The 23,901-nt window shown below is 49.2% G+C and overlaps 1 protein-coding gene and 1 non-coding gene across 2 annotated transcripts in view; both read right to left on the bottom strand.

Moving 5' to 3' along the window:
- The window catches only part of SLC9A1 (solute carrier family 9 member A1), a 49,854-nt gene extending 33,528 nt beyond the window's left edge, over positions 1–16,326 (bottom strand). The window contains exon 1 of the mRNA XM_057701610.1: positions 15,189–16,326. Within this exon, the coding sequence (XP_057557593.1) occupies positions 15,189–15,540 (352 nt within the window). The 5' untranslated portion in view covers positions 15,541–16,326. The remainder of the gene's footprint in view (positions 1–15,188) is intronic.
- Positions 16,327–17,430: 1,104 nt separating this feature from the next.
- On the bottom strand, positions 17,431–17,534 carry LOC130842660 (U6 spliceosomal RNA). The gene has a single exon (XR_009050503.1). It is a non-coding gene; the product is annotated as a U6 spliceosomal RNA (small nuclear RNA).
- Positions 17,535–23,901: the final 6,367 nt, after the last annotated feature.

The following is a 23,901-nucleotide window of genomic DNA, read 5'->3' on the forward strand; positions in this document are numbered from 1 at the left end:
TGGCACCTCGCTCAGCCCCTCCCCTCCCCACACGCTCTCCCCCAATCCTGCTCTGCTCCCGCTCCCTGTCTACTCCTCCCTGGGCACTACTCTCCATCCCACTCCTGGCCTGGCCAGAGGTTTGGAAGCTTTGCTCTTACTCCTCGCATAGCCTTGGCTGAGTAGCCCTGGGCCAGGGTCCTGCTTTGCTTGGCTTGCTGTGGCCAGCCCAAAGCCAGAGCATGAATCCGGGAGCCATCTCTGCCCCCTAGGCTGCTCTGCACATCCCTCCCCAGCTCAGTGGCACTGCACACACTTAGAATCCCCCCAAGGCCCAGGGGCCAAGCAGGCTCTGGCTCCCGCCTTCCTCTCTGTCCTCACACCACGCCTCCCTCTTACTCCACCCCCAGGTTCCTCAAACACACTCTCCTCAGGGGCCCTGATCTTTGAAAGGCAGGCTCCTTCTTGTCATGTGCTCAGCTCAAAAGCCAGCTCCTTAGAGAGGCCTTCGCTGACCATCCAAAGCAGCACATCTTTCTCATATTTATTTTCTTCAGGACATTTATCGCTGCCTGACGTTCTATCCACGGTGCCTGTGAGCCCCCTGACGTCAGGAGGCTCTTTATCTTGCTCCCAGCTGTGTCCTCAGTACCCAGAAGAGGGTCTGACATAGGCTGGGGTGGGGGGTGGTGAGGGGTGTACCACACATTAGACGAGGGGGCCAGGGAGGCCTCTCTGGAGAGATGGCATCTGACCCAGAGGCTGAATGAGGCAGCCGGCCTGTAGCCGTCCCCAGGCAGTTTTCCAGGCTGGGGAAAGCAAGCGCCCGGGCCCTACAGAGGAAGAGGTCTGGCAAGACCTGATGTATATGAAGAACCCAAGAAGGTTGGTGTGAATGGAGTAGGGCAAGAGCAGCAGGGAGTGAAGGAGAGGTATAGGCCACACCTCTCCTGGATTTTATCCCAAGTTCATCAGGAAGCAATTGAAAGGTTTTAGCAAGGGAGTACCACGTTGCCGATTACATTTCTAAACGACCCCACTGGCTGTTCTGTGGAGAGCTGATTATAGGCAGAGGGGAATGGGGCCAGAAGCCCACTGGATTCATCCGGGTTAGAGATGCTCGTGGCTTAGACAGGGAGAGCAGAAGTGGAAATAGAGGGAAGGGGCAAACATTCAATTCGTGGAGCCATCCGTCCACCAGCCTGAGAAGCCTGGCAGAGCCTATATCCCTCTGGCTGGAGTTCTAAATGCTCAGGAATCCAGCACAGCCCACCTACCCAATCTTATTTCTCAGTGACCCCCAGCCCAGACTTTGCCCCTAGCTGGCTGAGCCTCTTCTCAGCTGCCCAGTCACAGCTGCAGCAGGTGCTGCAACCTTCGTCTGACCTGCCACCTCCCCTCCCCTTGTGAGGGTCTGGTGAAGGTACATGCACAAGGCCCCTGCTCCCTGCTCATTCCAGCCACATTTCTCCCCTCGCTGAAGTCTTTCTGGGCTTTGCGGCAGTGGCACAGCAATCAGCAAGCACTTAATTATTCCCTCTTCCACTTTCCGGAGGTAGCTGTAAGCTGGGAAAAGGCAGATACCATGACTCGCACCCTTCGGGGTTGTTGTGACACTCAGACAATGATGTGCTATTTGGAACCCGCAGTACAGGGCCAGGCACTCGGCAGGTCTCAATGGTAGCTTCCTCCTTATGGCCTGTATGTGAGGACACCCATCCCTGGTGCTCACTGTTCCACAGGGAGGCTCAGCTTCTCTGTGCAGCCAGGCAGGAAGGTTAAGCACATTTGGGGGCAGGTGCAAGGGGATGCAGGATGCCCCACGGGCCTCTGCATCATCCATGCTCTGCACGATCCACATCCCGTCCTCCCCCAGCTCCTCCCTCCACGTAAGATGAGCAAACTCCCGCTTCACCTTCAAGCTCTGGGAAGCCTTCCTGCTCCGCTCCGCCCCCCACCGTCCCCCGGGCACCCACAGTTCTGTGGGCCCCTGCTGATGTACTTCACAGCACACGGCAAGTGCCTGTTTACATGGTGGCCTCTCCCAGGAGGCTGCGATTATATTTATTCATCTTTCCATCTTCAGCACAGCATTTATCAGGCACGAATCAGTGTTTACTGAGTGTGTATCTCCCCCTCTTCCAACTGAAGACCAATTTCAAGACATTGCAGCTCATGGTAGACATTCAGCCTTACCCCAGTGTCCTCTGGCCCCCTTACCTAAAATCATCCTCCACTGCTAGAATTTACTCTCATCTTCTGTTCCTTTATTTATTTATCATTATTTTTTAAGTTCTTAAATTTTTTTCTTTTTTTTGGCTGTGCTGCATCGCTTGTGGGATCTTAGCTCCCCCAACCAGGTACTGAACCCGCACCCTCAGCAGTGGGAGTGTGGAGTCCTAACCACTGGACTGCCAAGGAATTCCCTCCTCTTCCTTTAACGCTACAGGACAGTGGTGACTCCCATTTCTGAGCGCTTACAATGTGCTCGGGGCTTTACAGACATTACCCCATTTGACTGGGGAGACTAAGACAGGGTGACGCAGTTACGAAGCAGCAGAATCTTCTGCCCTTAACGCTGGCACTGATCACCTGGTACCTCATCGTAGCTGGGCCTATTTTATTTTATTTATTTTTTTTAAAGATTTATTTTATTATTTTATTTATTTATTTTTGGCTGCATTGGGTCTTCGTTGCTGCGTGCGGGCTTTCTCTAGTTGTGGTGAGTGGGGGATACTCTTCATTGCGGGTGTGCAGGCTTCTCAGTGTGGTAGCTTCTCTTGTGGAGCATGGGTTCTAGGCATGTGGGCTTCAGTAGTTGCGGCACATGGGCTTAGCAGTTGTGACTCACAGGCTCTAGAGTGCAGGCTCAGTAGCTGTGGCACATGGGCTTAGTTGCTCTGCGGTATGTGGGATCTTCCTGAACCAGGGCTCGAACCTGTGTCCCCTGCATTGGCAGGCGGATTCGAACCACTTTGGCACCATGGAAGTCCTAGCTGGGCCTATTTTAAAAACCATCATCTGTTCTGCAAAATACAGTGCTTTTATAGCTACATATCAAATTATCATACAAAATCGTGCTTTGCTCATTAAATGTTTCAAGTGATAAGTCTTGCTACTCCAGCTGGGTGGTGAAAGGACTGTTATGTAGGAGAAACAGTACAGGGCTTGGAATGGGAAACCCTGGGTCTGGCTTCAGCTGTGCTACAGTCAGGCTATGTGACCCTAGGTAAGTTACCTAACCTCTCTGGGCCTCAGTTTCTCATCTGTATAAAGGAGAATGATGGGGACTTCCCTGTGACTCACAGGCTCTAGAGCGCAGGCTCAGTAGTTGTAGCGCCTGGGCTTAGCTGTTCTGCAGCATGTGGGATCTCCCTGGACCAGGGATCGAACCTGTGTCTCCTGCATTGGCAGGCAGATTCTTAACCACTGTGCCACCGAGGAAGTCCCCTCACACCCACTTTCTACTGCCTGACTCTTCTGCATCTATACTGAATTTCTCAGACCAGTCCTTGAGCTCCTGGAGAGAAGCAGTTCTTGTGCATCTTCGTTTGTTCCACCAGCCAGGCAGGCCCAGAAGGGTGTGGGTAGGGTGCCTATTCCCCTCCCCCACTAAGCTGTAATCTGAGTCTTGGGCTGGGCTCAGTGAGGTGAGCTGGCCCTGCCTCCACGCTGGCATCCTGCCTACCTGGTATAGCATCCAGATTCCTGTGTGCACTGGCCCCAGGAGATAAGATCTCATTCCCTGGTTTGATGGCAAAGATGCTATAAAAAGCAGAGCACCTAGGCTCCATACTGGCTTGAGAAGGAGTACAAAGGCCTGAGGAATTTGATGGGTGAGGGGAGAAGCTTCTGGGTCCCAAGCTTTGCACTTAATTCTCCTGCAAGGACCTGTATGGCCAAAGCCAAATGGCTTCTCTGCCAGGATGGATAGTCCAGCGGGAAGCTGCCCTTCCTTAGACTTTTAGGGCCCACTAGAGAAGTACTAATGCTTAGATACCAACAACCAGGCCAAAGACCATAGCCCCTCCTCTTGGCCCAGCTCCTATTGCCTAGAGTTAGTAAACAGAGCAGGGAAAGCCCTCCCTGCTCTGCCATTAATCCATGTGTGGCTCTGGGCACATCCCCTCTGGGCCTTAATGGGGAGATGAAAGGATTCGGTCAAAACATCTCCATCTCTCCTTTGGGCCCTGGGGCCACAAGCTACGATAAGGTTCTTTCCATCTCTAATATTCTACAGGCAGAATAACATTCTCTAGTTCACTCCCGGAAGTAGGGTCAGAGCAGGAGACGGGGGTCGTCAATGTAAGAAAGAGCAGAGGCCAATCGGGGCTGCCTAATATTGTGCCCTCAAAGCGTGTCTCCTTCAGAGGCTATGCCTTGCTTGTTTCTGCTGCCTCCAAGGTAGCTGCTTCCCCTAACAGAGTCGCAGAGGACTCTCTGGGCCCTGGCCACTTTAGGGAAAAGGGCAGGAGGCCTGAGTTACCTCCCAGGGTATAAGCTGAGCTCACCTTGGAAACCCAGACCCAGGGGCAGAATGAACCCAGTACCTTCCCTGCCTACTCTGGGCAGGGGGAGCCTGCTTCGTCTGCTTTGATCCCTAATCCAGAAAAGTTTTTTTCTACAGAGTCATTTTCCCTTCTCTTCTCCCAGGACACAGCTTGCTCATTCTGACAGGGTTCACTCCCCTTGCCTAGAAGGAGTTCTGCAGTCCCCCAGGCAAACCCCACTCATCCCAGAGTTAAGAACCCCTTCATCCAAGGAGAGTCCTTTACCCTTCTTTAGAGTCCCACAGGACAAAGGGCCAAAGCGTTTAATCTCTGGCAGGAGTGGTGGGAGGGTAGGGGTGGGGGGCACGTATCCCGCTGAGAATCTGTGGCTACTGTGGGCTTTCTTCCTCTGATAAAAACACACAAATGCCTGCAGACTATTTTGGGGGGTCCATGGGTCCCCTGAACTCCATCAAGGACTCAGAAAGAATCTTAGAAACCTAGATCCTAGAAGAGCAGCAGGTCACCCGGTACCTTCTCCCACCTAAGCCAAGATCCCTTCTAACAGCAAGCTCCACCCCGAGTGATGTTCCTCTTCTCCAGCTGCCTGCTGCTCAAAATCACCTCCTTCAGGGAGCCTTCCCTCCTCTCTCCCCTTTCCCTCTGAGCGCTTCTTCATTCCAGCCAGAGCCACACAATGCTTTCCACCTGTGCTTTCTCCCCTGTGTGTTGTCTTACTTCCCTACCAAGAGAGCTGGCTCTCTGCAGACCCATTCATTTAACCTCATAACCCTGAGCTAAAGCTCGAGATGCCCGTGATCATAAACTTGAGAATTCTGTACTTTGAAGCCAGTGCTCATGACAGCAGTGGCCCATTCCCCCAAAGGGTGGGGCTGTGGAGATCTCCCTCCAAGGGCCTCAGTCTGCTCAGGCCTCACCAGAGCAGAAGCTCCCCTGGGACAAATGCCCTTCCTGATGGAAAGTCCCAGAGAGCCTTTCAACAACTGAAATCGACAGACAGGGAAACTAAGGCCCAGGAGGCAAAATGACAATATTCAAGAAAGAGGCAGACATATATACACTACCAAATGTAAAATAGATAGCTAGTGGGAAGTTCCTGCATAACACAGGGAGATAAACTCGATGGTGGGTGATGACTTAGAGGGCCAGGATAGGGAGGGTGGGAGGGAGTTGTGGGAGGAAGGGGATATGGGGATATATGTACAAATACAGCTGATTCACTTTGATGTACCTCAAAAACTGGCACAACAGTGTAAAGCAATTATATTCCAATAAAGAGCTTTAAAAAAAAAAAGAAAGAAAGAGGCAAAGCTAGGACTAGGACCCAGGTCCTTGATTCCCAGCCTAGAGCTTTTTCCTTACACAAGTGGCTTTATAAAAACTAAATCTGGGGGACTTCCTAGGTGGCGCAGTGGTAAAGAATCCACCTGCCAATGCAGGGGACACGGGTTCGAGCCCCGCCCTGGTAAGATTCCACATGCCATGGAGCAACTAAACCCGTGCGCCACAACTATTGAGCCTGTGCTCTAGAGCCCATGAGCCACAACTACTGAGCCTCTGTGCTGCAACTATTGAAGCCCACGCGCCTAGGGCCCGTGCTCCACAACAAGAGAAGCCACTACAATGAGGAGCCTGTGCACCACAATGAAGAGTAGCCCCCACTCGCAGCAACTAGAGAAAGCCCGTGTGCAGCAACGAAGACTCAATGCAGCCAATAAATAAATAAACAAATTTATAAAACAAACAAACAAACAAAAAAACTAAATCCCGGAATTCCTTGGCAGTCCAGTGGTTAGGACTTCGCACTTTCACTGATGAGGGCTTGGGTTCATTCCCTGGTCAGGGAACTAAGATCCTGCAAGCCTCGTGGCCACAAAAAAAAAAAAAAAAAAAAAAAAGAGCTAGAGAGAGATTAAAAACTAAATCTGCCCACACACTCCCACACTCATATATGCACAGAGAATTTCTGAAAAGATGAATGAGAAAGTTAACAGTGGTAACCTCTGGGGAGTATGACAGTGGAGGTGGTCAGAGAAGTAAGGAGGAAAACTTTTTACTTTTTACCTTAATACCCTTCTCTACCATTAGGTTTTATTTTTGTTTGTTTTGTTTTGCCATGAACATGTTTAATTTATTCATATTATAAAAATAAATCTGGGGGCTTCCTTGGTGGCACAGTGGTTAAGAATCAGCCAATACAGGGGACACAGGTTCTACCCCTGGGCTGGGAAGATCCCACATGCCGCAGCGCAACTAAGCCTGTGCACCACAACTACTGAGCCAACGTGCTGCAACTACTGAAGCCCACACACTTAGAACCCCTGCTCCTCAACATGAGAAGCCACTGCACTGAGAAGCCTGCACACCGCAACAAACAGTAACCCCCACTTGACGCAACTAAAGAAAGCCCGAGAGCAGCAACGAAGATTCAACGCAGCCAATAAATAAATAAATAAATAAATAAATAAATAAATAAATTTTTAAAAAAATAAATCTGCCACAGAAAGGAGATTTTGGCCCCAGCCCACTCCCAACACACACATAAAAACAAAGAGAAGCCATGAGTCAACCTGTCCAGGTACAATTATAAATTAGCAAGACTGCCTTTTTGCATGGTTTATGGCACTGGTCTCATTAATTCACAGTCACAGTGCGGTTGATGACTTGAGGAATCTTCCCGGGAAAAGCTTAATTCAATTAGGGCTCTTGGCAGGTCCCTGAGGAAGCTCTGGTATCTTGCTTTTACTTACACAAATTGAGGGCAAACCAAATAGACCCAGACTTTCCCAAAGAGACCCCATCCACCCCAGGGAGGACGCCCTTGCAGACCCTCCATTAGAGCCGAGCTGAGGAAAGCAGAGGGGGAGGAAGGCAGCTGACGCCTAGAGCATCACTCTGTGTCAAGCTGGTTTCTCGTTTTCCTCAAAGGCTTCATGTGGACACTATCTCCACACAGATGTCAGTCATGCACTCATTTGTCCCCCAGGTATTTAGGAGCCCTTCCTCTGTACCAGGCGCAGAGAAGAAAGCAAACAAAGCTGCTGCCCTCAAGGGGCTGACATTCCTGCAGGGCTCATGTACTAAGAATAGCTCTCTGTCCTGCCTGCTTGTCTAATTCCTCTCCATCTTCAAGACTGGCTCAAATTCCACCTCCTCTGAGAAGCCTTCCCTAACCACCTGCTTGTTCCCTCTGAACTTTGCCTCTGCCAGAAGTCCGCCCAGACCTCAGCACAGATGGACCATTTGCTACAAGCAGACTGGAAGCTCCTGGTGAGCCGGGCCTGGGTCTCACTCCTCTTGGTTCCCTGATGCGCCACAAGCTCAGAGCCTGCTGGGTGGTTTCAGCTGACCTGCCTCTACAACCCCAGCTTGAAAAGACGAATTAATTAGCTGCTCTCAGTCCTGGCTGGCCAGCCCAAAGCCAGAGCCTCTGTGAGTCTGCCTGGCACACAGCAAGTGCTACGTAAGTGTTAGCTACTTATTATTTTGGCGAGCTTATAGATTCTGCCTGACAGAGCTGTGATGTCACCTCTCCGCTTTCAGTGGCCTGGCCTCAAATAGGCCCAGCACTGTGGAAGGGCCATTCTGGGCTTAGGGGTAAGTGTCCCCCAAGGGACGGGGAAGGGAACTTGGGAAGGAATAGGACTTATCCTGAATCTCACTCAGAGCTGCTTAAGGACATCTGTTTTCAGGAAAGAGCTTGCCTGGGTAATTTGGGGAAACTCCAGGTTCTCAGCAAGTCAGTGTCAGAACTCAGGGGTCATGTGTGAGCTAACAGACCCCAAAACTGGCCCCATATGTTGAAAGAGCTTTAGGGGGAAGGAAATGAAGTCAGCACGATCCCAGGGAAGGGGGAGAGCCCACTGCTCCTGGCCCAACTCAAAACTTAGTTCAGTTAAAATTAGATTAGCCTGTAAGATTAAAAATATCCATGTATAATCACGGGCTGCCTTAAAGTATCAGTTGATGTTTGTCGGCATCTAAAAAGATAGTTTGGCCCAGCGAGGTGTGTGCAGACAACCTTGGGGAGACATGTCTGACTCAGACATTTGCAGGGGGAGTACGTGCTGCAGAAGGAGGCCCACACAGGCGATGGATGACTCAGGAGTAACCCAGGTCCTGGGTTTGCTGAGTGAGCCTTCTCTCCCCGCCACAGAAGGAAAGGGGGGCAGGTGGGGGAGGGTGAAGGAGGAGGGACGGAGGGAGCAGGCAAGCCCGCCAGCTGTGTACAGACTGGCATTTCCAAGGGAGCCCGGGGCTGCTGAGCTCCAGTTCCCTGTCCCTCCTGTGTTTCTGAATGCCACCACCTCGGAGGAGGGCTATGTGCTTCACGATAAGACTTGGAGGGGGAGTCACAGTTCCCCACCTCCCACAACCAAGTAAATGATCCACAGAGAGCAGCCAAGACTTGAAATGCCTTTAATCCTTCCCTATTCTAAATAATCATAGGAAAAATAAAACTTTCAAATGGAAAAGGAATCAGGGCACGATGATGCAGAGAACAAGAGCTCCAAAGTCAGACAGATCTAGGCTTCAACCCCAATGTTTTCTAGCTGTGCAAGCACCTGACACAGCCTCTGAAACGCGAGCTTAATAAGTGACGGCTAACACAATGCACAAATGTTTAACATAAATATTACAAACTAGGAAATAAGGGCTCAGAGAAGTAGTGCCTTGCCTAAGGTCACACAGCTAGGCAGCAAAAAGCTAGCACCATATCTCAGGTTTCTTGACCTTCCCTCTCCTGCCCCATCTAGCATGTTTCCTATTGTAATTCACTTCTCTGCCTCTCCTTTCTCCTCCCAGAGGGCCTACAACACATCAAGGGAAAGGAAAAGCCCTCCATTTCAAAAGCTTGCTGCAACTCCAGACCACTCCAAACCACCATGCTCCTTTAGCACTTCCCTCCTCCAAGAGGAAACAGTGTCCCTCCTGTTAACCACTCAGGTTACCAACACGGATGTGCCTGGTCATTTACTCTAGTTAAAGCCCTTGGGACCTCCGGTTCCCCTTGATCTTCACAGTGACCCGACCAGCCAGGAAAGAGGATATGGACTTGGGTTAGAAGTCCAGGGATTGTGTCCTTTATCGCTTACTTGCTAAGTAACCTCAGGGAGGTCACAACCTCAGGCTCAGTTTCCTCAGATGTAAAATGGTTACATCAATACCACCTGCTATTCCAAACCACAGGACCATTGAGAAGATCAGAATTAAATACTGTATATGCAAGTGCTTTGGAAACAAGTTACAGTACTAATGAGAATTACTACTAAACTCCACCCGCCTTATAGGGCTAAAGAGAGCTGTGCCATCTGCTCCGAGCACAGAGGCTGCCTCTCAGGGGATCCTGCTGGGCCCCAAGGGTAACCAAAAGTAGCCCAGTACCCTTCCAGCCCAGAAGCAGGAGGTGGTAATCCCAAGGTTAGCCATCCCCTGCTGGCAAAAGGAAACTACCCTTTAACTGGCATTCCCCTGCCCAAGCAGGGAAGAAGTAAGCTAAGATAGACCACTGAAAGAGCAAAGAGACGGCAGGCAGGGTCACTAGCAAAGGACAAGGGATAGGTCCAGCCTAGCTTTGGGATTCAAGTGCACACATGTGGACTCGCAGGGACAGAGGATGGGCCCAAAGCCGGCACAGAATCCCTACAGCTTTCTCAAGGCAGGGAGAGGGCTCCCACCATCACCAGGTGCCAGCCCCTAGAGGGAGTCCTAAAATCCCCGAATGCAGGTGCGGTGAGCTGGGTACCTACTCCATGCAGGGCCCCGTGCATCTGCTGAGGAGAATGTGAGAGGCAGGAGATGCAGCTGTACCCCGAGAGAAGGCTGTGCCAAGACTCAAACGGAAAATAAATGGCAATTCAACATCACAGCAGATAACCCCTTTGAGCCGTTTCCTCATCTGTGAGACAGAGATAGCCTTTATCTCATATGATTTCAGTAGGAATTAAATGAGATTACTTTTATAAAGTGCCTGACACTACTCTGCAGATACTCAATAAATGGTAATTCTTACTAAAAATACACCCCCCCCCCGCCCCGCCCCAACAGAAGAGATGTCACAGGGCAGGCTAGGCCTAATGCCAAAGTTGTGGGTAAACAATAAGGGATACGGCTTTGGGGGAGAAATGAAAGCAAGGCTGTGGGCTGGAGCGGCCTGGGAAGACCGCCCAGAGTGGAGGAATCTGAACAGGCCCTGCAAGCTGCCACAGTGCGCTGGGCTCTGTGCTGGCATTCCCACGTTCGGCCTCCACGTGGACCCTAGAAGGTGGAGATGGCATCCTTACCTTCCTGACGAGGCAAGTCAGGTTCAGAGAAACACGTGCCTGGTTGCACGGGGACCGAAGGGCAGGGGCAGAGCCCAGGCTTTGTGACCACACCTGTCCTTCCCACCAGAGCTGGAGGGGCTGGATGGGGTGGGAAGGAGAGGAAAGGTATGCCTCATGGGTGTTCAACTAAATGAAGTCCAGGCAATATGACCAACAGAGGCCCTCTAAGTGCCCTGGCGCCTCAGGACACACATGTCCTACCTGAAGCTTCCTCCCAGTCCCCAGATGACCTCTCCTCTCACTGTCCTGCAGTCACTCAGCTGTTTTCCTAAAGAGAAAAAGGTCACCTTCTTCTTTTTTTTTTTTTTAATTTTATTTATTTATTTATTATTTTTGGGGGGTACACCAAGTTCAATCATCTGTTTTTATACACATATCCCCGTATTTCCTCCCTTCCTTGACTCCCCCCGCCTCGAGTCCCCCCACCCTCCCCGCCCCAGTCCTCTAAGGCATCTTCCATCCTCGAGTTGGACTCCCTTTGTTATACAGCAACTTCCCACTGACTATCTATTCTACAGTTGGTAGTATATATATGTCTGTGCTACTCTCTCGCTTCGTCTCAGCTTCCCCTTCACCCCCCGCCCCCTCCCAAACCTCGAGTTCTCCAGTCCTTCTTCTTTTTGAAAGGTTCCATTTGGGCTTCTAGAGATAGTTTCAAGGTGACCTCTAAGTTGTTCCTCCCTCCTTCTGAGAAGTGAGAGAGGCGAGTTCTAGTTTTACGCAGGAAACCAGTTGCTGGGTCTGATATCCACACAGGTGAAGTGGGCAGTAATGATCCCCATCTCCCCTCCTCACAGACTTGTTCTAAGGAGGAAATGGCAGAACACACTTTGCAAAGACCAAAACCAAAAAAAGCTATAAAATGTGAAGGGACAAAGGCTGGCTTTCTTGTCTCTGGTCAGGAGACAAGATGAATACCTGCTTCATGGGCTGTCAGGAGTTCCGGGTCAGGGATATGGGTAAACAAATGCAGGGGGTGCCAGTGGCGAATTGGCCTACAGTGAGGCTCTCCCTTGAAACAAGCACCAGACTGGGAGCCAGGTAAACAAGGACAAAGCGGAATTGATGCAGGGTCCAAACCACAATGTGAGGTGGGGGTGGGTGGGGGGAGGGGAATGGGCCTACGTAGGGCTTGGAGTCATTCTCAGTTCTCCCAACGGTCTAACCCCCACTCACATCACTGGCCCCTCCTCACCAAGGAAAGGGCAAGCATCCCTGACTGTCAGAGAGAGAGAAAAAAGGCCCAGGGAAGGGAAATGACTTGCCTAATGTCACCCACTGAGTCACTTAGAAAAGAACCCAGAAGCAGCTACTCTAGAACTTCAGCTCTAACCCCATCTGTCCTACACCCATTTCCAAGAGTGTCTACCTGAGGCTGCTCAACGATTAGGACAGAAGTGAGAACTGCAAACAATACCTTCTATTCTTAAAGGAGGAGTACTGTGCAAAGGAAGCAGCTGCCACAGATGACAGAATGAGGCCTCCAACACAGCTCCTACCCACGCTGGGGCGCTGAAAGAATAGGCAAGACCCCAAAATGAACTCCTAGGCTCCTGGGTGTCTAGTACAGAGAGAGCATGGCCTCAGCACACCCCCCCTCCCCCAAGTCAGTTGGTGCCAAGTCCCCTCCCCACAGGACCTGCTCTGGAGGCAGCTTAAGTGAAAGGATGAACAAAGCCAGTAGGACTTTCAGTCCTTCCTGAAATCTTAAGGAAGAACTCCCAGTAGCAGCCTAGGTTGAGAGATTTGTAATCCTCCAGCCTCAGAGGAAGACTGTAGGAGGCTGAGGTAGGGATGCATTTCCCTTAGGTGGTTAAAATACCAACAGGGGTAGCTGCAACTCACTGAGTGCTTCCTGTAGGTAAAGTCAGCTTTACGTGCATTAATTCATGTCATCATCAGGTCAGCAGCATTATAGCTAGATACTATTATTTCCTCCTTTTTATACCCGAGGAAACTGAGGCTCAGAGAGGGTAAGTGGCAGAATAGTGCCAACCTCAATTCAACACCGCAAAGGGGGAGCTCCCTGGTTGCCTAGTGGTGAGGATTCCGGGCTTTCAAGTGATGCAGCCCGGGTTCCATCCCTGGTTGGGAAACTGAGATCCTGCCAGCTGCAGCCAAAAAACCCCCAAGAAACAGAAAACAAAAAAAAGAAAACACAACAAGGTAAAAGGAAAAATGGGCTTTTGCTTTTTGCCACCTTAACAGGGACTTTTAAGATCTTTTGGCCACTTTTCTCTCTACTCTCTTCCCCAGGATGGCCAGATGCTAGGGCACCTCTGTTTTCAGAAGCAGAAAATTCCCTATCAAGCCTGAAACCCAGTCTCTGGGAACTGCAAAGGCCCTCAGAGATCATACCCAGCCTCCTCACTTTATGATGGGAAAACTGTGGCCTAAGGCTGAGTGACTTGCCAGGGTTACCCACGTCAGTGGAATGGCAGAAATGTCAGACCTGGAAGAGGCAACAAAGATCAACTGACATGTGAAGAGGCATGACTGGCCCAAGGTCACAGAGGGAGGTGGGAGAAGAAGCCAAGTTTCCTAACTTCTAGACTGGTACCCTGTCACGGCACTGCCTCCGCCAGCTGCCCAGGGTCCCAGGCACAGTGTTGGCAGGGACAAAGCAGGCCAAGCCTGACCCCACCGGGATTAGAGGTAATCAGGCCTGAAGAGACAAACTTCTGACTATCTAGAGCAGGATCTTTGTGGTCACGCTGTCAACCTACCAGGAGGCACTGAGACCCACAATGTGTGCACTAGCGTCCAATGCCCTAACACAATGTCAGGTGAGGGGTTTGGAAAGAGGAGAGCAATTTATAAATAGTGCTTGTGAGGCCTCTTCCTGGTCTCACACAGGCAAATGACACATCAGTCACTTCAGCTTCTCACAACAAATTAAGACAAAGGGTTTCATGATTCAGTTGATATGGTCGAATTTAGAGAGTCATGCCAGTTTCACCGGTGGGCAAGACCTGCAGAAAAAGGCCCCAGCTTGTTCAAGGTCATGTATTTGTCACAATCAGGACACATGGCTCCCCTCGCCCAGGCTTTGATTTTTTCCAGGAAGCTGGCTGCCATCAGGGGATAGGTGTTGGTGGCCCAGCTCCATGGACAGGCCTGTTACTGTCACAGCACCAAAGCCCTGTATCAGGAAGCCAGCTCCGGGATCTGTCAAAACAGAAGCACCAGTGCACCAGTCCCAGAGCCTGCCTCATACCAGCCTGGTATCGCCACTCAGCTCCTGCACGTCCTTGGGAAAGCTGCAAGGCTTCCTGCCAAGAGTCATAAACTCTCCAACCCCAAACCAGCAGAGTTCCAGGCCCTCATGCCTTCTACAGCTAGCTAGGGGCTAAAAAAGCAAAGGCAGCTTTCAAAGCCCCCCGACCCCACTTCCAGGGACTTCTGGGCTGTGCAGGCTCTGGTGAGCTCCATCGATCACCCAGCAGACCAGAGTGCTCAGGCCCAGCAGGGAGATCATCCTCTGGAAGGAAACAACTTTTCTGTTTCCTTCTCCCAAAAAGAACGTTTCAGAGTCTCTTCAGATCAGAACATCCTGAGCTCCTCCACCTGTCCCTCTCCCACATGGCTGAACAGCAGGCAGGCCAACATGACAGCACCTTGAGACACAGCTGGATGCAACCTGGAGGTGAGCTGGGGCCAGACTAAGCTTGACCCTCCTCTATTCTCCCTCCACCCCCAAACCAGACTTCAAGAATTCCCAAGGTCCCCCTGTCCCATAAACTGTATAAGCAATGGCATTCCCAGACAGGAAACTGACTCAGGGTCTCCTGACCAGCCTGGGCAGGCAAAGCTGACAGATAACGCTCTGGGGATGAAGGAAGGTGAGAATATGGAGATGCCTCATCTTCCACCACACCTGTAAGTCTCCAGCACACAGGTCCCCCACTATACTCAAACTCCTTAGACAAACCAAGTAGAAATGTCCTCCATCCTAGAACACACTCCCATGAAGCATGTAATTACACTAGTCACTGTTGACAGAGCAGACTGTGCCACTTGCTGAAGACACTCCTGTCTCACACAGCTGGGTGCCTGGCTTCCCGGCTCTCCTCGGGGTCTGGCCCAGCAAGAGGAGACCTGCCAGGCCTGGAAGCCTCGCCGAAGCTTCCTAGTACCAGAAGCATCCCATCTTACGGTCCTGCTCTCTCCCATGAACAATGCTGGCTCCAATCTTAGGAGACCTCAGACCACAGAGCTCAAGTCTAAGAAGGACCAAGATGGCAGGATAGAGGCTGCCTACTTTACAGGAGTAGTCCAGACCTTTATTCCTGTGCAGCCTCAAGTGGTAAGGATGGGGCAAGAAGCTCATCAGTTTGATAGCGGCAGAAGCACTAGGGTGAACTGGACTTACCTATCTTCATAAGGCAGGCCAGCAGGATCCAGAGGGAGATTTCGAAGGGTGTGCGCACGTGTGTATAGTCGATGCCCAGGACTGGAAAGGCCTTTCGAGCTTTCGGGCTGTGTTCAGTGAAGGAATGGTTAACAGGGCGGCTCTCAGGGGTGAGCTCCGGTGGGGCGGTGGTGACATCCCCAATGGAGCGTTCCCGTGGCGGCTCTGAGCCTCTGATGGTGCTGGCAGTAGGGCTGGGCTGGAGGCCATGGCTTCTAAGAACAGGTAGCAGCCCCACCAAGGCTACCACCACGAGCAACGAAGGGAAGATTCGAGGCGGAGAGAGGCCACAGACACCAGACCACAGAAGCATCCTGCTGCTACCCTTGACCCTTGGCAAGGTGAGAGTAAGACCTGGGACATAGGCAGCAAGGGGCCAGCAGCAGGGAAGAGAGACTGGGGGAGTCTCTAGGCAAAGTTCATGTTTGAGAGATGTGTTTTTGTGGAAGCAGTCCTCTGGAGGTGGAGGAAGGCTGGGTTCGCTATCTAGAACTCCAAACAGGGGAAGAGGGACAAGGACCCAGTTAGAACCATAAGAGACCAAAAGGTCTGCAACTCCAGGCCTGGGAGAGAGGGTGGGGGAGGGGAGAGACTGCACCCTAGGGACAGAGGAAGGGACAGGATGGGTTTGACCCCAGGAAAAGGAAAAGGGCAGAGGGGACCCTCGGCTGAGGAAAGTGACTGAGGAGCTGGGACTCGGCTAAGGAAAGGGGCAGGGAGCATGAGCTAAAGGAAGAGGATCGAAGGGGGTGGAACCCAGTCCAGGAAAAGAAGAGAGGGGGCTGAGAGCCCACGCTGCGAGGAAGGAGTGAAGCCAGAGAGCGGCTGGGAGCTTCCCCACCCAAAGAAGGACCGGGTGCAGGCGCGCCGGGCTGAGATTCCGGGGAAATGGAGGGAGGCGGAAGGCGGAGGCAGGCGGCCTGGCGAGAGGGCGCCTCGGCCCGGGCTGGGGGCGGCTCGTGGTGGGCCAGCAGCGAAAAGCCCCTCCTTGCGGCCCCGGCGCGGTGCTGCGCTGCGCCCTGGCCCAGCTTCAGTTCCTCCGCGTCCAGCTCCACTTCCAGTTGCAGCCCCAGCCCCAGCACCGGCAGCGGCTGACTGATGCTTCGCTGAGCCGGGCGCTGCCACTTATAGGCACCAGCGAGCAGCCAGCATGGCGGGCTAGAAGGACCTGTCAGCGCCCGCGCGACGCAGCGACCCCTGTCGCCAAGGAAAGGAAGTATCGCGTCGAAAGAGGAGGGAGAGTCAGAGATGGCAAAAAAAAAAAAAAAAAAAAAGGAAAAAAGTCCTGAATCTACAGAGATTCTAACACGGGTAAAATGCTCTACTATTTACAAAGCGCTTTCATAGCCACATCCGCAGTCTTATGGAGACTCCCCAGTTATCTTGTGATGGATGTATTATTTACATTTAGTTACCATGTGACCTTGAGCAAATTACTTTCTCTGTTCCACAGCTTTCTCATCTGAAAAAGTGGAGGTAACAGGAGTACCTATTTCTGCTAATCTGCTGTTATAGTATATGTGATGATTAAATGAGAATATCTAGGTGAAGTGTTTGGAATGGAGCCCAGCACATAGAACCATTATTATGGTTCCACTTTTGTAGATGAGGAAACAGGTAAAAGAATTCCTTTGCTAGTATGTACATAGTTATATTGGTTTGCTAGGATTACTGTAACAAAGTACCACAAACTGGGTGTCTTAAAGAACAGAAATTTATTGTCTCATATCCTGAAGGCTAGAGGTCTGAAGTCAAGGTGTCAGCAGAGTTGGTTCCTTCTGAGGGCCGTGAGGGAGAATCTGTTCCATGCGTCTCTCCTAGCTTCTGGTAGTTTGCCAACCATCTTTGGTGCTCCTTGATAACTCCAGTCTTCACGTGGTGATCTCCCTGTGTCTCTGTCTCTGGGTCCAGATTTCCCCTGTCTATAGGGTCTCCAGTCACACTGGATTAGGGGCCCACCTTAATGACCTCATCTTAACTTGATCATCTTCAATAACCCTGTTTCCAAGTAAGTCCACATTCACAGGTACTGGGGGTTAGAATGTCAATATCTTTGTGGAGGACACACTTCAACCCACAGCAGTAGTGGAACTGAGATTTGAACATATAGTGTTGGTTGGAATTGGTAAGATTCAAGAGATCATGGCTGTACACTGGAATCCTTAGAAAGCTTTTATTTATTTATTTATTTATTTATTTATTTTTAAACATGGAACACTTCATGAATTTGCGTGTCACCCTTGCGCAGGGGCCATGCTAATCTCTGTATCATTCCAATTTTAGCATACGTGCTGCCGAAGCGAGCATTGGAAAGCTTTTAAAAACTACCATTACCTGCAACCTTCAAAGGTTTGCATCCACTTGCTCCAGAATAGTGCCCAAGCACAATGTAGTTTTTCAAAAGCTTCTTCATGTGATTCTAATGTACACCTAGGGTTGAGAATTATTGAAATTACTGAAATGCCACCCTTGTTTTGCGGAAGAGTGAATCAAGGCAGAGGAAATCAAAATGACTAGCTTGAGATCACAAAATGATTTCAAAGGGCTCAGTTCAGTTTAGCAACTATTTATGGGCCTCTTGACTAGGCTTTGTGCTGGGCTTTGGCAACACAGACATAGACATGGGGAGGAAGGAGGTGGCAGTGATTGGGACGGGGCACAAAACGGGTACCATAAGGGCTTCTAGGGGCTGATAATATTATCTTTCTTTACTGGGTGGTGATTACAAAGGTTACACAGATGTAGTTGTTCTGTGACAACTCATTGAGCCACTCAAGATCTGTGCACTTTTCATGAGATATGCTCTCCTTTCACAAAAAGGTATATTCAAGTGATACTAGAGTGATGTGATTGTGACTGAAGATGCTGACATTAAACCGAATTCTCTGTACTTATTCTCCTGGCACAGGTCCAGCCACTTGGGAGATGACAGAAGAGCCTAGAGGAGCCTTTAGAGAAAGCCAAGGGCCTGGGAGCAGATGAAAGGAGAACATCAGCTATAACAGAAATGACCAAAGAGAGGAAAAGCATTTATGGCAAGGATCAGAGCAATAACAATATGCCTCACAATGGTTCAGTCCTTTATAGTTTACAACCAAGTGCCCCAGGTTTATCAATGATCCAAGTCCCGGTGCTCAATAAATAGTAGCTATTATTCTCATTTCCATTTTACAGATGAAAAAAAACAAAGACTCAGAGACATAAAGCCATTTGCCAAGGTCATATAGCTATTAGGTAGCAGATCCAGGATTTAAGTCAGTGTTCTAACATCTTGACCAAGAGCTCTTTCAAAACACCACAGGTTTAGTGTAGAAAAAAAGGAGGGCAAAGGTGGGGCTAGGGGAGGTACTTTATGCAGGTGACATGGGGCCAGGACCCTGAGACCTATAGTCCTTTCTGGTCTTTTTTGTTTTGGGGCCACGCCACATGGCTTGTAGGATCTCAGTTCCCCGACTGGTTCACGGCAGTGAAAGTGCTGAATCCTAACCACTAGACCATCAGGGAACTGCCAGTCATTTCCAGTCTTGAGGGCAACTTCACCAGTGCACTCTGGTCCTCCTCGCTCTCTGACTTTCCCTCACTCCCGTCCTTGGTCAGTCCTTGGGTGCCCGCCTGGGAGGTAGCAGATCCCATGAGCTCCAGGAAATACCAGCCCTGAGATCCTCCACAGCCTGGAGAAGGTTATACCAACATGACAGTGCCAGGAAAGAGCCCTTGGGAAACACCACCTGGGACAGCCCATGGCCAAGGCCCAGCCTGAGCTAGGCAGTATAGCATAAGAGTTAAGATTAAGAATCTAGCCAGATTGTCTAGGTTCAAATTCCCACATCACCACTCACTAGTTACAAGACCTTGGGTAAATCAGTCAAGCTTCCTGATTCACAGTTTATTCCTCCATCACGTGGGGGCAACAATAATGCCAATTTCATGGGGCTGTTCTAAGGGTCTTAGTCAATGTACATATAGAACGCAGGGCAGCAGGCAGCAAGTACCACAGATATTTACCATCTTTATCTTTATTTACGTGTACTAAGGGCCTCAAATGGAGACTTTTGGTGTTAGGGCTGCATGAAGTTACACATTCAGATCCAGAAACTAGGTTAGAAAGAAGTCTCTCACATCTGTGAAACTGGTCTGTCCCATGATCAGACCACACATCCTATGGTCTGCTATGAATTTAATAATTTTAGATAAATTCTATTGCTGGGTATTCTGCATGTTAAAAGCATGATCTTGTTATGAATGGATAAAGAAGTTGTGGTACATATATACAATGGAATATTACTCAGCTGTAAAAAGGAACGGAATTGTAGAGATGTGGATGGACCTAGAGACTGTCGTACAGAGTGAAGTGAGTCAGAAAGAGAAAAACAAATATTGTATATTAACACATATATGCGGAATATAGAAAAATGGTACAAATCAACCAGTTTGCAAGGCAGAAATAGAGACACAGATGTAGAGCACAAACATATGGACACCAAGTGGGGAAAGCAGGGGGTGGGGTTTGGGGGGCAATGAATTGGGAGATTGGGATTGCCATATATACATTACTAATAAGAAAAAAAATCAAACTGTACACTTTGAATATATGCAGTTTATTGTATGTCAATTGTATCTCAATAAAATTTCTTAAAGAAAAAAAAAAGCATGATCTTGTTAAAGGTAATCAGTTAAAATATGCTGCAATATTTGTAACCTGTTTTGGCAAGTCCTTTTTTTTTTTTTTGGCTACCCCTTGCAGCATGCAGAGCTTCCCCAATCAGGGGTGGACCAGGGATCCACCTGTGCTCCCTGCAGTAGAAGCACGGAGTCTTAACCACTGGACCACCAGGGAAGTCCTGCAAGTCCTCATATTTTAACCTTTGCAGGCCCACATGGCTCTTGACTCAGAGGACCATGTCTCTGCAGACTCTTCCTCCTGCAGATCCAGAACAATCTCAGGATGCCTGGGCCTGGTTGGCATCTCCCCCTGCTTAGGCCATATCTGATCCTTTGTGCCCCTCATTGAATCCTTTTGTTAAAAGTGAGGGGAATTTTATGGAATTGCTATAGCTGTGACAGATATGTCACAAACAATATGTGATACTTGGAAACGATCTTCTGGGCCACTTGCCACAAGTCATGAGCAAGTCATATTTCATTTATTTCACTCCGTTTATTCATGTGTATAAAAGGTGGGTGAGGTCAGAACACCTGCCTTTAAGGTTAGTGCAAGGATTAAATGGCTCAGTTCCTTTCACATTGTTGGCACTCCATAACTGAGTTCATTTCCTTATTTCCTTTGTTATGTAACATCACAGCCCTGCAGGGCCGTCTTCTTTCAATCTTCCTTTCACTCACTCCACTCCCACCACACTGCCTCCTTGCTATTTCTCAGACACTGCCAGCCACACTTCTGCCTCAGGGCCTTAGCACTTGCTGTTCCTTCTGTCTGGACCACTCTTCTCCAGATATCCACTCAGGCTACTCCATCACATCCCTCAAGCCCTTCCACAAATCTCCCTTCTCAACGTGGCCTACTATGTGGTAACTCTAGCTAATAATATGCCTCCCCTGGCTGACCACTACTACCACGACCACTCAGGCCCAGCCCTCTGCTCCTTTTTTCTTTTTTCCATAACAATTTTCACTTTCTCCCATATGCTATAATAAACCTATTTACTATATTTGTTTACTGCCATTCCCCACTTAGGATGCGAGCTCCAGGAGGGCAAGAGAGGCTGAATGAATGAATGAATGGACAGCGTTCATTATTTGCACATGAGAAAACTGAGGTTCCAAGGGGAGTGTCAGTTGTGGCCACAGAGCTGGGAAGAAGGGGAGCCAGGTGAGAATCCAAGTCTGTCTGACTCTGAAATCCAAGCTTTCCCCACTTCTTTGGGCTGATAACCCCCAGGAAAAAATATGCACACCCTGGGCAACTAAGAGAGAGTTGATAAGGAGGTAGAATTTGTGATTCAGTGAATGGCTTTTAAGCTAAATTCATAATTCACTCAATAAACATTTAGCACCTACTGTGTGCTAAAGTCCCTGTGCTTCCTGCCTTGAGAGACTTAACGGATGAATCTGGTAAACACTCATCAGTGAACTTGAAACTCATATCCACTCGCAGACTGGAAGTCCTATGGACACCTCCATCGCCACAGGTGCTAAACACAGCCTGCCACCTTCCCCTGAACTTGTTACCACTCCACCTTCTCAGGTACAGATTGCTTGTCCCTGCTGGAAACTGTAGGATTTAGTAGGCTGGAGGGGAAAGGCCCAGGGTTTGAATTTTATTGAGGGCCCTTGGGAGATTTTGATGCAGATGGTCCTGTCCACACTTTGGAAAACTCTGGCCTTGACTATCAAAGTAAACTTTTTATTGTTCTCACATCCAGTCTGCACTACACACATCTTTCAGGGAAAACTTTCTGAGCCGTGGTCTCCCCATTTAAACAGCTGCAGACCCCGTTCCTGACAACGCACTCAAGGGCCTTCCACACATTCAGCCCTACAAACTTTTTCTGCCCTCTAATTATTTACAAAGAAATTTGAAAGTATAGAGATAACATAACACACATCAAAATTTTCACCTTTCTGAATTATCGGCTGTTACTGTTTGTTCTATTTGCCTTCAATTTTTTTTAACAGATATCTGCACTATTTTATCAAATTTTAAAGTCTCTTTGAACCTTCACTGACATCAACCTCTATCAAGAATGTAATGCAGGACTTCCCTGGTGGTCCAGTGGTTAAGACTTTGCCCTTCCAACACAGGGGGTGTGGGTTCAATCCCTGGTTGGGGAACTAAGATACCACATGCTGCATGGAAAAAGAAAAAAAAAAAAGTAATGTGCACCAACCTCTACCAATGACGGGCGACCTTTATTATGAGTGTAATGCATTCTTTTGACACTATAACACACATCTCTCTTCACCCCACACTCCCTTCTAGCTACTGCCAAAAATTTGAGAGAGATGTCTGTACTGCCTGCATCATTTCTCTCCTCCCAGACTCTCAAATCTGATCCAGTTAGGTTTTCACCCCCATATGCTATACCTAAAACCGCTCTTGTCAATGTCACTAATGACTTCTGCAAGAGAAGAAAAATCTCTTCCTTTGCCCATCTGCCCATCTTAGCTTCTTCTGCTGGGGCTGTGTAAATTATACTGACCAAAGACAGATTAATAAGAGAAGGACAAACAGAAGTTCATAAACATGTGCATCATATACCCAGAGATGAGTGACGCAAAGATTTAGTTAGAATTTGGGCTGATATAGCATCTTAGCAAAGGAATGATAAACTTTTAAAGAAGTGGCAAGAGAAAGGAAAAAGACCTGATTCTAGGGGCAGCAAATTGTGGGAAGGCAAATCAAGGGAAATGATGGTAGATAAAGGCTCGTTAGTAAAGTTTGTGTATAGATTCCTCCAGAGCTGTCTCTAGGCTGGTATTGACTTCTGTCCTTCCTAGCAGAGATAGGAGGAGGGACACCTTTATAAATGTGAGTCCTGCTTTTATGCAAATAAGGGTAGTGTAGAGAGCCTTTCTTGTGTCTGCTTCTTCTCAGTTGCCTTTAGCTCAAAATAATTCTTATGCCAAAGTGGCATATTTTGGGATGGTACATTCTGCCACTCTGTACCACCTTGATCTAATGGTCATTTCTCAGTCCTCATCTTTCTTTGCCTATCAGCATCCTTCAACACATTTGATCACGAGATCCTTCTTGAAACACTTTCTTCAATTAGCTGGCTCTCTCTCCTGGCTTTTCTCCTGGTTTTCCTCCTGCTTTACTGGCTGTTCCTTCTCAGTTTCCTGTTGCTGAATTCTCCCCCTTCTCCCTTTCCTCCTCCTCAGCTGCAAACTCTGAATGTTGGGGCCCCGGGGTTCAGTTCTCACATTTTCACTTTTTTATATCTGTATTCATTTCTCTGGTGATCTCATCCTTTCTTGTGGTTTCAAATAACATCTATATGCAGATAATGCATAGATTTTTATCTCCTCTGCTCAAAACTCTAGACTATCACGTCCAGCTGAACACTTAACCTGTCCACCTGCTTTTCCAACAGAAACTCAAACTCGGCATGTCCAAAAAGAAACTCCAGGCTTTCCCACACCCTCCCTAAACCTGCTTCTCCCACCATCTTCCCCATCCAGGAAACAATCACTCTGTCTTCCGACTTACACAGGCCAAAAACCTGAGTCATCCTTGACTCCTTCCTCTCTGTGCCTCTGATGTCAATCCTCAGCAAGTACTGTTAATTTTTTACCCCTCCCTCCACCAAATACTGTCAATTTGATCTTTTAAGGTGTATCCAGAATCCAATCACTTCTTAACCACCTCCACTGCTACCACTCCAGTCCAAGCCACCACCCATTTCTTGCCCAGAATATTACAATAGCCTCTGAGCAATCTTGCTTCAACAAAGAGGGATCCTTCTAAAGCCTAAGTCAGATACTGTCACACCCTGCTCAGACCCCTCCAAGGTCCACATGACTTATAAGGACCCACCCAATCGAGCCCCCACCTCTCTCTAGCCTCATCTCTTTTCCCCTTATTTCCGCTTATTCCCTCTGCTTTAACAACCCTGGCTTCCTTGCTATTTATTTTTCAAACACTCCAGGTTTACTGCTTCCCAGAGCCTTTGACCTGGTCATCAAGGCTGGAATGCAGTTACTCCCAGATACT

The sequence above is a fragment of the Hippopotamus amphibius genome, chromosome 1, assembly GCF_030028045.1.
Source record: "Hippopotamus amphibius kiboko isolate mHipAmp2 chromosome 1, mHipAmp2.hap2, whole genome shotgun sequence".
NCBI classification, from domain to species: Eukaryota; Metazoa; Chordata; class Mammalia; order Artiodactyla; family Hippopotamidae; genus Hippopotamus; species Hippopotamus amphibius.